Consider the following 14,699-nt stretch of genomic DNA (forward strand, 5'->3'; position numbering starts at 1 on the left):
CATATATCATGATCAACGAGGAAGAATTGTTAGTACACCTATGTCTAGTAATAGGATGTACAAGCTGCAAATTGACTCAAATGGGTCAAATAGTGGAACGGTTGAAGAGAAATGTTTGAAAGCAACGAACAGTGATACTTCTAAGCTATGGCATCATAGATATGGCCATTTGAGTTACAACGGTTTACGAACCTTACATAGCAAATAAATGGTACATGGGCTGCCAAATATTATGGAGGAAGAAATTGTGTGTGACTCGTGCATGAAGGGTAAACAGTCCAGGAAACCGATGGCTAAAGTAAGTTCATGGAAAGCTACTGAAAAATTACAACAACTACATGCTGATTTATGTGGGCCCATAACCCCTTCGTCTAACAGTGAAAAGAGGTATGTATTCTGCATCATTGATGATTTCTCAAGAAAGAGTTGGGTATATTTTCTCAAAGAAAAATCAGAAGCATTTTCTCAATTCAAAGTGTTTAAGGCGCAAGTTGAAAATGAAACGAGCATGAAAATAAAGTGTTTGAGGACGGATAGAGGAGGAGAGTTTAACTAAACCGAGTTTAACAATTTCTGTTTGAAACATGGTATAAAAAGGCAACTTACAATGGCCTACACTCCTCAACAAAACGGAGTAGCCGAACGTAAGAACCGAACAATAATGAATTTGGTTCGGGCAATTATCAATGAGAAGAATGTTCCAAAGGTCTTTTGGCTAGAGGCTGTTAGATGGGTTAACCACATATTGAATCGATCTCCAACATTAGCGGTCAAGAACATGACACCGGAAGAAGCTTGGAGTGGTGAGAAACCAAACATTGGCTAGAGGCTGTTAGATGCGTTTGTTTGAAAATTTCCAAGTCTTGAACAAGTGAAACACGCCAGGGACCAGGCCACGGCCATTGTCGCGCCGCGGAGCAATTTGTCGCGCCGTGGCCCAAAGGGTGATTTTAGAACATGTTTTTCAGGCTTTCTGACCTTCAACATAGGCATTTGTCGCGCCGCGGAGCAATTTGTCGCGCCGTGACAATTGCCTGTTTCATCCGAACTTCAGCAAACTTGTTTTGGCCATAACTTTTTGACCGTAACTCCGTTTTTGATGAATCAAATATCGTTGGAAACGTAATAAGATTTCCTTTCTAATGGTAAGGTTTTGAAATGTCAACTCAAACTTTATTACAATCGTTCTAACATGCTTTTATACTTGTTTCTTGTATGAAACTTGACAACGTGATTCACATGCTATACTTAATCGAGTCGTAACGAGCCGTAGGACTAATTGAACACATTTCACCCGACCTTGTGTCGTAACCGGTTAATTGATATAACTTACTTGTTTAGGTCAAGGCTAAGCAACTTTCATGCACACGTTTACTTGTTGAAGTACCTTTATACTCGTGCACTCGAGGTGAGATCATAGTCCCACTTTTTACTCTTTTGAACTTACTTTTGGGATGAGAAAACATAAACGATTCTTTTGAACTAAGTGAACACAAGAACGGGAAAACAAACATTCTACATACGAGTTTAGAACGAAAATCCTCAATCCGATTATCATTAGTTACATCAGATGGTGTAAGCGAGAACTTATGTTATATGACCATATGGGTTTGACAAACCCTCATTCAAACGGTTCGCTACCGTTTACGAATGAAATATATTTTCGGGAACAGTGTTGTTCTAGCACTAATTGATGGGGTATTCAACGGACGGAACGTTAAGCTTTGATAATTGGGTGCTCGTGAATATTAACTTTTAGAATGTACTACTATTATTTCAACTTTGCAAATCTTGTGGTTCGACTTACTTTACTTTTACTCACTTACTCAAACCTATGATTTCACCAACGTTTTTGCGTTGACAGATTCTTCTATGTTTTCTCAGGTTTTCACTTGGCTATTTGATACATGCTTCCGCACTCTTTGATTACTTGATTGGAGTCTACCATGCATGCATACGCTAGGGATAGCATTTTTGGATTCAAACTTTTGTCTACTTACTTACGCTATTTATAGCAACTGTGGTTTCAAACTAATTATGTCGCAAGTTATTTCATTCATACTTTATAACTTTGTAAACTTATACTTATTGTCGATCCGTTTGTTAAACTAAACTTTGTACCTTTCAAATGAACGCGACATAATTTTGGTCAAACGAGTCTAATATAGGGACTACGACCACGCAACGGGACCTAAGTTAACGACGCCGTCAATAACGGTTTTGGTCGGGTCGTTACACAATCCACGGTTAGAAACCGATAGCGCCCAAAGCGGCTATGGGAACACAAATCCCAAGGTGTACGAAATCGTCCATCGTCACACCCGTAACAAACATGTGAGCGAAACACGGCTATCGCATCACTAATCATACCACGTGGTCCTCACGACCCCACCATCGACGCATAAAACGACCGATAGTTCCCACAACATGGTCCTTACGACCCCACCATTGGTGTATCAAACAACCAATAGATTACAACTCAACATGGCCGAAACAACCCGAGCCAAAACACATATGGAGGATGGTCGAAACAACCCGAACCTTAGTGAATTCGCACAACCCGAAATCCACCAACCCAATCCATATATCTCACAACGAAATGACCGCACAACCCGAGTCATCGTGAATACGCGCAAACCGATATTCACTACCACCGCCACATAGTATAACCGAGGATGGCCGTACAACCCGAGCCTTAGTGAATCCGAACCACCCGACATTCACTACCTCAAACTATGAGCCCAACCAACAGGGACAATCGTACTACCCGAAATATTGTGAATACGAACAACCCGATATTCACGTCCCACAACACAACTCTCTTGATGAAGTCAGCGGACCCCGAAGGTCATGCTCCACCAATCTCAATACCGGATGAAGTCAGCGGACCCGAAGATCATGCTTCACCGATCTCAACACCACGCTCATGACGAAGTCAGCGGACCCTAAAGATCATGCTCCATCAATCACGTACTCCCATGATGAAGTCAGCGGACCCTAAAGATCATGCTCCATCACGTAACCATACTATAATGAAGTCAGCGGACCCGAAAGTCATGCTTCATTAATCCACAATACTACGATGAAGTCAGCGGACCCCGAAGGTCATGCTTCATCAACCACATACCATAATCGAGCAAGAACCACCTATATCAAACATAGGTACCGAACAAGAATTCTCCAAAAGAGAACCCGACACACACCTTCCTTAACCGAAGGATTTCACCTTGCTCACCAAACACGACCATTATCTCTCAACGAGGTTTACCACATTACCACCTCGGTGGTAATTCCAATCTAAACCATAAGTACAATTTATCCGAAATCGTACTCTACCACAAATCGACCAAAACTAGGTCTCGACAAAGTGTCCGGATCTACCAAAAGCATCATCCGAAATATCACACTAAAACTTCCTCGTGCGGGAGTGCGACTCCCCCACTTGGAACCACGTTCCTATATCACAACTCGTACACCCGTACGATGCTATCAAAGGTAGACTTTACCAACAATTGGGTACACACGACCCATCACCACACCTTGCTCTAATCTTGAGCACGCGAAGGATTTCAATCAATCCTTAAACACTTCGAACGAAAAGTGTATCACGATTACACAAACCATACCCTCGCAATTATCCAATTGCTTTAGTTTGTCAAGTTTCACCTAGTCACTCATGTACCTACGGGTTTCTCCCGGGACCCTAAGTACAATGTAACCACAACACAATCGGAGTCGACACCACGCTAGTAGGTATAAAAGAGGCACCTAATGTCGCGTCATAAAGACTCCATTACCAACACACATCGAGATTTTAAACACTCGATCTCAAAGGTTCCAATCACCCGGCGAACCTCATGGTTCATCACTTCAACACCAAAAGCGAACACGCGCTTAACAATCGAACACCAAAACCATTTCCGTGGCTTGTAGAAACATTTCCCAAATACTAAGGGATGCTTGGTTACACCAAGTCTTACGCCCTTCGTCCAACAACCAAACATCACCATAGGGTACTTCCGTTAGGAACGTCACCCTTAACCATAACATGCAAATCACTATGCAATTAACAAGTCCGATCATAAACGCCACATAAATAAATATTCAAAGACATATTTATCAAAACGAAACGTACCTCAACGTCTCCTTGCGGCATTCGCCGCCGCCAACTCGGGACAATCCGGCTTGCGATGTCCCTCTTTATGACAATAGTAGCACATTCCGCCTTCACTTCTCGGCATCGTGCATTCCCACAACTTGTGACCCCTAACGCCACAATTGAAACATCTAGGCGCACGAGATTCCACCGCGCCCTTTACCACTTTACTCGTACTCGCACTCGGACCCTTAGTCCTCTTACTCGGAGCACCATAAGAAACAACCCTTCCCTCACTTGAAGGTTCGTCCTTTTTCGATCGCGTATAAGACTCGAAACCTCTAGCCACCGCAAATAACTCCGCAAACGACTTCGCGTAACCCCGGCTAATTTTGCTTTTCAAGTCATCGCTCAAAGTTCGATAGAAATCCTCCATCAACAAACGATCGTTCCCCAAATATTCCGGGCAAAAACGAGCTTTCGACATAAAAGTCGTCTTTAAAGTATTCAAGTCCATAGAACCCTGTTGCAAATTTCGCAACTCACAACGCAATTCCGATAAATCGGCTGAAGTTCGGAACTCCTCGAAGAATTCCTCCTTAAATTCGTCCCATGATAATGCCATAAACGTCTCACCACCGACAAGATCAATCTTGCCATCCAACCAATCCTTCGACCTACCCCGCAACAAACTAGTAGCGAGTCTCGTCTTTTTCTCGGGAGGGCATTCCATAGTACGAAAACACCCTTCGACATCCGAAACCCAAGTCGTACTCACCAAAGGATCCGGTTTCCCATCATACATCGGGGGTCTAGTCCTCATGAAGCTCTTAAGACAACGCTCCATTTCACCCCTATTTTGGAATTCGGAATACTTCCCATCCATTTCTTCTCGAAACGCTCTCATTTGCTCCGCAACGGCGGCCGCAACTCTAGCGTTAAATTCCGTGTCATTCGTCTCGGTCTCGTTTCGCGTCGTCATTCTAAAGAATGCAAAACGATTAGTCCACGCACGTATAAAACGACACGCACAACACCACCCCATCTTGCTAAACACTCGTCGTACATCACTTGTTAGACACGATTTGCACCCGTAATAAGGTCTGCAAGTTCTTATTACGCACGCACGCCGCATCGACTCGTCAGTACAACGACCGCCTCGCTCGATGCTATAAACAAACACAAACAAAATTCTACGCGACAGAAGCACACGCGAGATTTACACCACAACACAAATAATATATTAATAATATCCGCATTACTAATATAAACGTTAGTCGACCTATAAACAAGGCACTAACTAAACCCGTTCCTGACCCGTAATCCTACAAGTCCCGCAATAAATTACGCGCACACAAAAGTCTAAGTCTAGGCACCTATCTCAAGTCACCTAAATCCCTTAGACCAGGCTCTGATACCACTTGTAACAACCCAAACCATACCGCGTATAAAACCCCGTTAAATTTCATGACAAAAAAAAAAATTTGCTGACTGACCCATTTGCGCGGCGCGCCGACAGGTTGCGCGGCGCGCAGAACCTGTCTGGCAGCCCGCTGTCCCGTTTTACTTAAAATGCCAAAATGTTTGACCCGTTCCCGACGTTTTTAGCCAAAACGCTTTTAACCATGAATTCATACATATAAAACTAACACGTTTAATTAATAAAATTAAGTTTACGAAGCGGGTCCCACATCGACCCATTTTACCACCTTAAGTACCAAAATACAATTTTCGACTTTAAGACTTTAATACAACACAAAGCCGAGCATGGCGATCGGGGATACGCTACCCAATCCTAAACGATCCAAAAGCAAGTCTCTAAAGCAAGCTATGAAAGTCTTCTAGTCCTCGCACTTACCCGAGCCACCGTCCGCATGAAATCTATAAAAATAATCAACAACGAGAGGGTAAGCTAGTGCTTAGTGAATGATAATATACTACATACATATATATGTATAAAATGAATACGCCACACAAAACAAATACCGCATACCGAAGCATCCAAGTATAAAGCGTCTACACTAAGCATACCGTACGATCTAAGCAACGAGCTAAAGATACAACACAAAAGATAGTCCACCAACGACAAAGTAAACATCGCCAAATAGCTACACCCGGAGGGTTAGCTACAACACAACAACACATTAATATATATATAACAATATAAACGAACAAGGTTAACCCCTTAACCTCAAACACACGAACATTGGCCGAACAACCCGAGCCTTGTGAATTCGCACAACCCGAAATTCACTTTTCAACCATAAGATGACCGAACAACCCGAGTCATCATGAATCCGCACTACCCGAGATTCATTACCTCCAATAAGGTGACCGAACAACCCGAGTCACCATGAATCCGCACTACCCGAGATTCATTTCACAATACTAAAACCCACGGTCACGGGATTATAAAATCCACCACACAACCATATCAACCCTTCGCCATTAGGGTTATAACAACCAAATCACAACCAAGTGTGATAACGTGCACACAAACGTGTACTTCGCCAAAGATGGTCAACCAAGACGCACAAACGTGCCAATTGGACTCATACACAAGTCCTTCAAATCCACCTATATGTGAAGTGAGCTTTATAACCGAGAATCACCTCACCCGACCCGCACCCATCCTACACATACATATGCATATAGGATATTATCACTCACCTTGAAGTCTTGATGAAAGCTTCCAAATAATCTGCAACTCGCCAATGGAAAATACCTATTCCATTATCATAATTACAACAATACACTTAGAATGGATTCACAAATCAACCCAAATTGACACTTAGTGCAAATTTGACCCAAATGCACTTCCAAGTACAAAACGCGCCCAAAATTAACCAATAATCACTAACACAAGTGAGAATGGTCATAATATGCCAATTAAACCCGAACTCAAGTGTTAAACACGTGTCATACCCATTTTGACACTTAAACCCTAATTTTGACCCATAAAGGCCAAAATCTCATCCTTTACAAGTTTTGACACCAAAACACATTTAACTCGGTTCTATACTTCAACTTAATCCATTTTAAGTTTATAAACCTCATTAAATCGCCAATCGGGTCATAGTCACCACCAAACCCTAATTTGACCCAAAGTCAAAGTTAGTCAACCAAACAACCTCCAATGGGTTCCAATACTTCCATAATCGCTAACTAAAGTGATTAAACTAAATTTCAAGTTCTAAACATGGCCAATTTGTTCACCAACCCAAAATCCACCAACAATTAACAATAAACCCGATTACTAGCATCACTAAACCCATTTCATCACCTAAAAGGGTATTACAACAAATTAACTCAAAACCCTAACTTGAATATCAAATTAAATAAATGAAATTCGGAGTTTGAGCTTACCAATACTATCACCGCGTAGCCGAGAACGAAAGGAACAACTTTAAAACCCGAGACTTTGATCGATTCGAGCTTCTTCTTCCCCAAAACCTCAAATCTCTCTCTAAACCTCTCTCTCTCTCTCTAAGAATGGATGAGGATGATGAATGGATGTGAAATGATCCAAAGTTGGATCTAAACCAACTGATAATGCCCACAAATCCGGCCCCATGTGAAATTACCCAAATACCCTTCATTTAAAATAAATAAAACAAGATAGGTTCTGTCAGCGCGTTTGCGCGGCGCGCAGATTGACAGATTCAGCTCTTTTCCAATTTTAATATATATAAATATTCAACGAAGCCCGATCTCATATGCCTTTAATAAACAAGTATACAAAATAAATATTCGGGTCTTACAAAAAAAGCCCATGATCATTTGGGCTTATCTTCCAAGACACAACAACATTGGAAGATTTTAAAAAATTAGGGAGTTTAATTTGGGGAATATTGGAGGAGATGGTAAAGTGGAGGAAGAGAAAATTGAAGAAAGGTTAAAAAGACAAAAATACCCTAGTGTTCTTGGCATTTGAGATGACTTAACGTATCAATTTAACAACCAAGTGACGGAAGGACTACAATTGAAAAAAGATTACAATTCAAAGGACTACTGATGTAAAATTAAAAGTTTAAGGACTATGCGTTAGGGTTGAAAAATGGCAGTGTATTCTCACAAATGTTAATGTATTCAAATCACAATTGTTACTGATATAATATTAATGACCTCATTTTGTACATGCATGACGTATTTTCATGGAGGTAAATATTGAAAATAACTCCAACTTCGACCCATTTGTAGTTGGACGTGTTGTAATCCATTGACATTTTTATAATGAAAATTGATGCTTTGCATGTAAAAAAAAAATTCTTTATTTTTCTCGTACCAAATCGGTACCGATCCCGATTGTACCGAAACCGAATTTACTCAAAATCAAGAACCGAAAACGAAACCGAATCCCCATCGGTACCGATTTTCGGTATCGGTACCGGTTCGGTTTCGATTTTTCGGGATTTTTACTCATCCCTACTATGCGTGAAAAACAGAGCAAACCACAGAGACTATCCGCATAATTTTGTCAATAATAAATAATAAATAATCAACTTAAATTAAGAATTCTTTTGATCAATGGTCTTGAGCCATTTCTAAAAGTTCGATTTGTACATTAAAAATAGTCTACATCTCAAAATATATTCTTTCAACTATTCAATATTGCATATATATATATATTTTTTTAAAGAGAGCTATTATATCTACTCTATATATTAAAGTAAAGTACTATTTATCTCAGATTTTAATAAATAAAATTACAACAGCCAATCTCAATCATTAGATGAGATTTTTTTGGGATAATCAGAATTACCTCTCTGATGTTAGATTTATGTGATTTTCCTAAATTACCCTTCTAACAACAAAAAACAATAGGGTACTGCGATTCACAATCGTGTCTTCAAAAACCGATTTTACATAACCGTCATATCAACTTCTATTCGATCCATGAACACACGCCTAGCACACACACAGTCGCCAAATCTTATTTCATAATCCCCCTGTATCGCCAGTTCCAATCTTCACTCAATATATGATCAACTGTTAATCAAACACATCTGATTTTATCAAACGGGAACGAACAGAGAGAGCTTGCGAGATCAGAAATGGGGAAAACAAAGGGGCGACAATCACAAACCGTAAATAATTTCAATTCTAATTCTAATTCTGATGGAGAAAATGAGGAATTATGATCAAGTGATCTAGAAGAAGAGAAATCAGTCTTCTTTGCTTGCTATTTGTTGACGTCACTCTGCCCTAGATACAAAGGACATACTTACATCGGGTATGTATATCTATATCTGTATCTATATCTATATGCGTTTGTTTTTGTTAATTGCTGTGAATTAGACGATATCAATCACTCTCTGTTTGACATTTATCTTGAAATATGTGGACGTCAGAAGGTAAAGTTTGAATCTTTTCTCATATTCCTGAATTGGGTTTTCGTTGGATTTGTAAGATTGATTCAAAATTTTGAATCTTTTTAATTGGGGTTTGTGAAATCAAGAAACAGAGGATTATGGATTTGGATAATATTGAGTGTGTTTCTTCTTCAGATGGATTAGATGATGAAGAGGTCCACTCGATGAGTTGATTCTGCAGTTAATTAGTGATTCGCACATTCTTTTGTTTGGTTTAGGTATAATCTTAATTCTTGTATTGTTTTATATATCAGGAATTTTACAACAGTGATCTTCAACGCTGTGAAACAAGTAATGATAAAAGAAGGCTTAAAGCTCAGGTAAGGTTAACGACATACTACACAAGTTACATTATAATAGATATAGTTTGTGTTCTTTTCGTTTGCCTAATGATTGATTAATTCATTGATTATAGTTAAACGTCATATGTGGTGAGTGCCCAAATGCATGGTGCAAAAGTATGTGAGTTTATAGAAAATGTTCGACTTGTAATTTCCTTCTAGAACCTAATATATTTATTAACCTTTTAGTTTATTGAGATAAACTGATACATTAGTTGTAATGGGCTAAACTAATTATGCCTTAAGAAACACGACCTTTGAAGGTACTATTGCTACATTTTCGCCTACACTAATTACTATCATGTTTTTCTCATAAATGCCTAAGTGGACTTGAATGTGTATGCAGTGCCACACTTGATTCGGATTGCAAGTTTTTGTAACAAAAACTCTTGTTTTCATTTGATGATGAATTTTGTAGTCCTACATGATAACTCAAGTGTGATAGTTTAGCCATATATTTAACGTTGTTATGAGATGGACTTACAATTTATTTCCAAATTCTGAATGCAGAGTTATCATTGAACTTGCAATTCCGTGTGAAAAACCGGGTCCACGAGTGTTCGAAGGATTTACAGTGCGTTTTCATCCACGGTCATGGGAAATTGATATTATTCTATCTACACTATCTATTAAAGCGAAGTAATAAATATGTAAGATTTGTATAAAATTCCTTTAAAAAAATAATCCTCACCCTTTAAAAAGATTTTTTATAGTCAACCTCTGTTATTTATAGTGAAATAGAGTTTATAAGTTCACTTTAGTCATCCGTCTTATTCATCACAATATGAGTGCCAGAATTTATTAGATTCAGGATACTATAACTGTTGCTATTTGGTAGTTCTTAAGTATGATTTTATGATTATAGGTACTTATTACTAATTTTCTATCTGTTTTTTTTTTTTTTTTCAGGTTTGATTCAAAGCTAAATTTCTACTTGAAATCCGTTATTCCTGTTTTTAGTTTGTTTTCAATAATATATTGAGTTACAGTTTTTGTTGTGTTCATTATATGACATATTAATCATTTACCATACTTGGGTTTGCTTAACAGGATATGACCAAATCGGGTCTATAACATTTATGTCAAGTAGCGGAGGGATAAAAGATGGCGTAACTTCTAAGTTCTTTCAGGTTAGATAATATATTCCCGTTGGATGAAAATTCAATGTAGTTTCGTAATCTAGATATAGTTCATGTTCAGAGGGGCCTGATTTAGAGGGAGGTACTATTTTTGGGGAAGGGAGAAACAATGCATTTTAGGATTTTCATTAGTGAGGGCTTTTACAGAGCAAAGCATGCTTATCATCTTTTATTAATAAAGAATTCAGATACTCTTATCTCCATATAAAAGTCTTAAATAAAATGTTACTCATCTTTGTTGTAACTATTTTTTATTATGCAGACGTCGTTGGACGTCGTTGGTCGCCTGGTTGAATTGAACCTACTTTGTGTTAACCGTGAAAAAGGCATGGATACCAAATCCATTGAGTTTGTTCTGTCTGATAAACAGGTATTAAAGTTTAATTCGTTTACGTGGTGGAAGCATACCTCAATACAAACATTACTTATATGATGTAACAATCATTCTCCCGTTTGGTAACCTAATAACCTTTTAATCTGTAAAAGCGGAAATAGAGTCAAATGTGCCTTATGGGCGCATCATGTGACCGAATGTTTTGAATCTGTGTCGGACACAAAAATTCTGATGCTCCAATTGTTGTTCTTATGCACAATTGCAAAGTGAGAGATTGGCAAGGTACATTTTAGTTTAAATAATAAGTTTGTTAATTATATTCATCTTATACTGATCACCACCTGTTAACTTAATGACTACTGACCTACGCATGACCAAAATTTGTCATTGCAGGTTTTCTGTAGGTTTGTAACCAGTTGTGGGGCTGTCACGTTTTCCTCAACGAGGATGTCGCCCCCATTCGTCGATTCAAGGCAGAGTAAGTAGCACAACCATACCTCTTGAAGGTTTTGGTATCAATTGTTCACACTTAATGATATCAGCATACCCAATTATGGATTATATATATATATATATATATATATATATATATATATATATATATATATATATATATATATATAGATATAGATATACACGCACACGCACACGCACACGCACATGCACACACACACACACACACACACACACACACACACACACACACAAAAACTTTCATCTGTTGACGCTAAATTTACATTTGCAGGTTTGATCTTCAAGCTGAAAACACAACCCATGCTCAACATCCTGCTACTGATTTGAAGATCGAAACTGTTTTGCAAACTGCAGTTGATATATTCTCGAAACATCCACCAAAATGCATCTTGGATGTGGTGCAGATTATCGAGGTCTGTATTATTAGTTTATTACATCTAACCATCAACCTGTCTTTTGCGATCCACTATTCACACACAGTCTTACTTTTCAATATGAATTGCCTAACACACGTTGGATACTAGGTTTCGAGATGCGTTGTGAGAGGTTGTGTCCAAAAAATTAATACTGAATAAGGATGGTTTCACAGACTGATGTGTTAGGTCGTATTGAACAAGCTTCTCAGATGGTTACTCCTAACCCGATGCAAGATACTACTGAAGTTACAGCAAATAAGGTTCCGTTCCAATATAGTTACTTCGTAACTACATTATATTTAACGTCTACAGTATAGTTTCCGGTGTTATCCAAATTTTCAGTACGCAAATGTGACTCATGTAGCGTTCTATATAATATCCAAATATTAAGTAACGATCCTCGTATTTTAGCTTTTCATTTTAACAACGATTGTTCATTTTCTTGCAGGTTTCAAAGACTGCTGTTTTCTGTGGAATCCGATCAGTTTCTGACAGTGTTACCACTAACCCGATACGTGTGAGTACTGACGTTACACCAAAAAGGTATGGTTTGAATAACGTTACTTATTACCTTAAACCATTTGTAAATATGCCACTAAACTCTTATGGGTCTATCCATTCTTCATAACCCTATCATGTAACTTGTTATTTTCAAAAAACACTTGTAATTTGATTTTTGATTTTTGAACGTACAAGTTTGATGTTCATCTTACAATCATGTAGTAATGTAATTGTAGGTTTAAGAGACTGCTGACCGAGGTGGAATTGAATCAGCTTCTGAGATTGTTACAACTAGCCCCAGGACCATGAAGCGCAAAACATAGTCACCATCAGATGTTGAAGAAATAGAGACACCAATTGCCGAAACAGCTGATGGGATTGCAACCCTGAAAATTCCACGTATGGAAGCTCTATAAGTGTCTATGTGAACTCCTATGTTTCTTTCATGTTTAGCTTATGTGTGTTGCCAAGTGTTTTAAATAAAGATGTCAACCATGTACATTATCAGTGTATTTATTTTACGAAATACAATTTACATGTCTATAAATATGTTTTGATAATAACGAATCCAAAAAAAATTTTCTATACTGAACCCGCAAGGTTGCGGGTATTACACTAGTTACAAAACGTTTTACAACTTAAATCTTAAATTAAATTAAAAATAAACTGCTTAAAACCCACGCTTTCCGAAAAACGAGTATATTACAGAAACAACGCGAAGTTCTTTGTCTTTATATACTCCGTGTTTATTTATATTAAGCATAAAACAATAAACGGTCATATGCTGGTGCTGTGACGGTAACCACAACACCATCGCTTCCATATTGTGTTGCCACCGTAACTACGCCGCCACCGCCATATTCTTATCGTCTTCTTTTTAAAGATCCGCAGGTTCTGTCGTTTGGCTTTGAGGGCCGACGAATCAACCATTTATGATCGCCGTTTTGGTGGTGGTGCTGTTGGGGTTTATGGTTTCTGTTTCTTGATTTCTTTCTGCGGTGGTTAAACCTTTAAAGTCCGATAATGGTGGTCACAATTCAAATATCCAATGGTATGTGGTTGATGTTGATGGCAACGGTCATATGCTGGTGCTGTGACGGTAACCACAACACCATCGCTTCCATATTGTGTTGCCACCGTAACTACGCCGCCACCGCCATATTCTTATCGTCTTCTTTTTAAAGATCCGCAGGTTCTGTCGTTTGGCTTTGAGGGCCGACGAATCAACCATTTATGATCGCCGTTTTGGTGGTGGTGCTGTTGGGGTTTATGGTTTCTGTTTCTTGATTTCTTTCTGCGGTGGTTAAACCTTTAAAGTCCGATAATGGTGGTCACAATTCAAATATCCAATGGTATGTGGTTGATGTTGATGGCAACGGAGACAGAAGCGTCCTGTGAGGAAGAGGTATCAAGCCACATATAAGGGCCTTTGTTTTTGCCTCTCCAACCGATGTGGGAAAGGGGTGAAGGTCACCCCAACAATCCCCCCAACATCGGTGTGGTAACCCCGGCTCTGATACCAGTTGATGGCAACGGAGACAGAAGCCAGGACCATCACATAATATTGTCCGCTTTGGGAACAGCTAGTCACCAGCGACTCAACTCCCTCACGGGTTTAAAACGCGTCCTGTGAGGAAGACGTATCAAGCCACATATAAGGGCCTTTGTTTTTTGCCTCTCCAACCGATGTGGGAAAGGGGTGAAGGTCACCCCAACAGTTGAAACCCTTAGATTTGATTTGGTTACACGTTATGTTTTGTAAAACGCGTTTCACTTGCATCTTTAATTCTTTATATAATAATTTGAAAAGTATATCTTGGTTAGGGTTTTGTTGAGGCCAATTGCTATGTGGATTAATTTTTTTGTTAGGCATATGCTCTGTGTTTCTTTTGGTCAAATATTATTGTTTTAGACTAATTAATAATTTGTTACAACTAATTGGCACTTTATTTCTGTTAGATTTTTTGCTATGATGATGAACTTTATATAATCAGTTACAGTACCCTTTTTATGTACCCTATTGGTT

General features: G+C 38.8%; 1 protein-coding gene across 4 annotated transcripts; it reads left to right on the forward strand.

Moving 5' to 3' along the window:
* Positions 1-8,952: 8,952 nt before the first annotated feature.
* Positions 8,953-13,228, forward strand: LOC139894683 (uncharacterized). 4 transcript variants are annotated; one of them, XM_071878091.1, is made up of 12 exons: positions 8,953-9,623; positions 9,723-9,788; positions 9,884-9,899; positions 10,320-10,448; positions 10,860-10,939; positions 11,211-11,318; positions 11,435-11,564; positions 11,676-11,760; positions 12,028-12,169; positions 12,281-12,432; positions 12,621-12,715; positions 12,910-13,228. In XM_071878091.1, the coding sequence occupies exons 1-7, from the start codon at positions 9,567-9,569 to the stop codon at positions 11,441-11,443; spliced, it is 465 nt and encodes a 154-aa protein (XP_071734192.1). In that variant the 5' UTR covers positions 8,953-9,566; the 3' UTR covers positions 11,444-11,564; positions 11,676-11,760; positions 12,028-12,169; positions 12,281-12,432; positions 12,621-12,715; positions 12,910-13,228. The 4 variants fall into 4 exon arrangements, with proteins under 4 accessions (XP_071734192.1, XP_071734193.1, XP_071734191.1 ...); XM_071878092.1 differs by having other exon boundaries at positions 11,550-11,564; XM_071878090.1 differs by having other exon boundaries at positions 11,211-11,564.
* The last annotated feature ends 1,471 nt before the right edge of the window (positions 13,229-14,699 follow it).

This window comes from Rutidosis leptorrhynchoides, chromosome 2 (genome assembly GCF_046630445.1).
Source record: "Rutidosis leptorrhynchoides isolate AG116_Rl617_1_P2 chromosome 2, CSIRO_AGI_Rlap_v1, whole genome shotgun sequence".
Taxonomy (NCBI): domain Eukaryota; kingdom Viridiplantae; phylum Streptophyta; class Magnoliopsida; order Asterales; family Asteraceae; genus Rutidosis; species Rutidosis leptorrhynchoides.

Coding starts and splice junctions, on each gene's coding strand:
- LOC139894683 (XM_071878090.1), top strand. CDS start 9,567: ATGGATTTGGATAATATTGAGTGTGTTTCTTCTTCAGATGGATTAGAT. Junction 10,449..10,859: donor ACACTATCTATTAAAGCGAA/GTAATAAATATG, acceptor TTTGCTTAACAG/GATATGACCAAATCGGGTCT. Junction 10,940..11,210: donor TAACTTCTAAGTTCTTTCAG/GTTAGATAATAT, acceptor TTTATTATGCAG/ACGTCGTTGGACGTCGTTGG.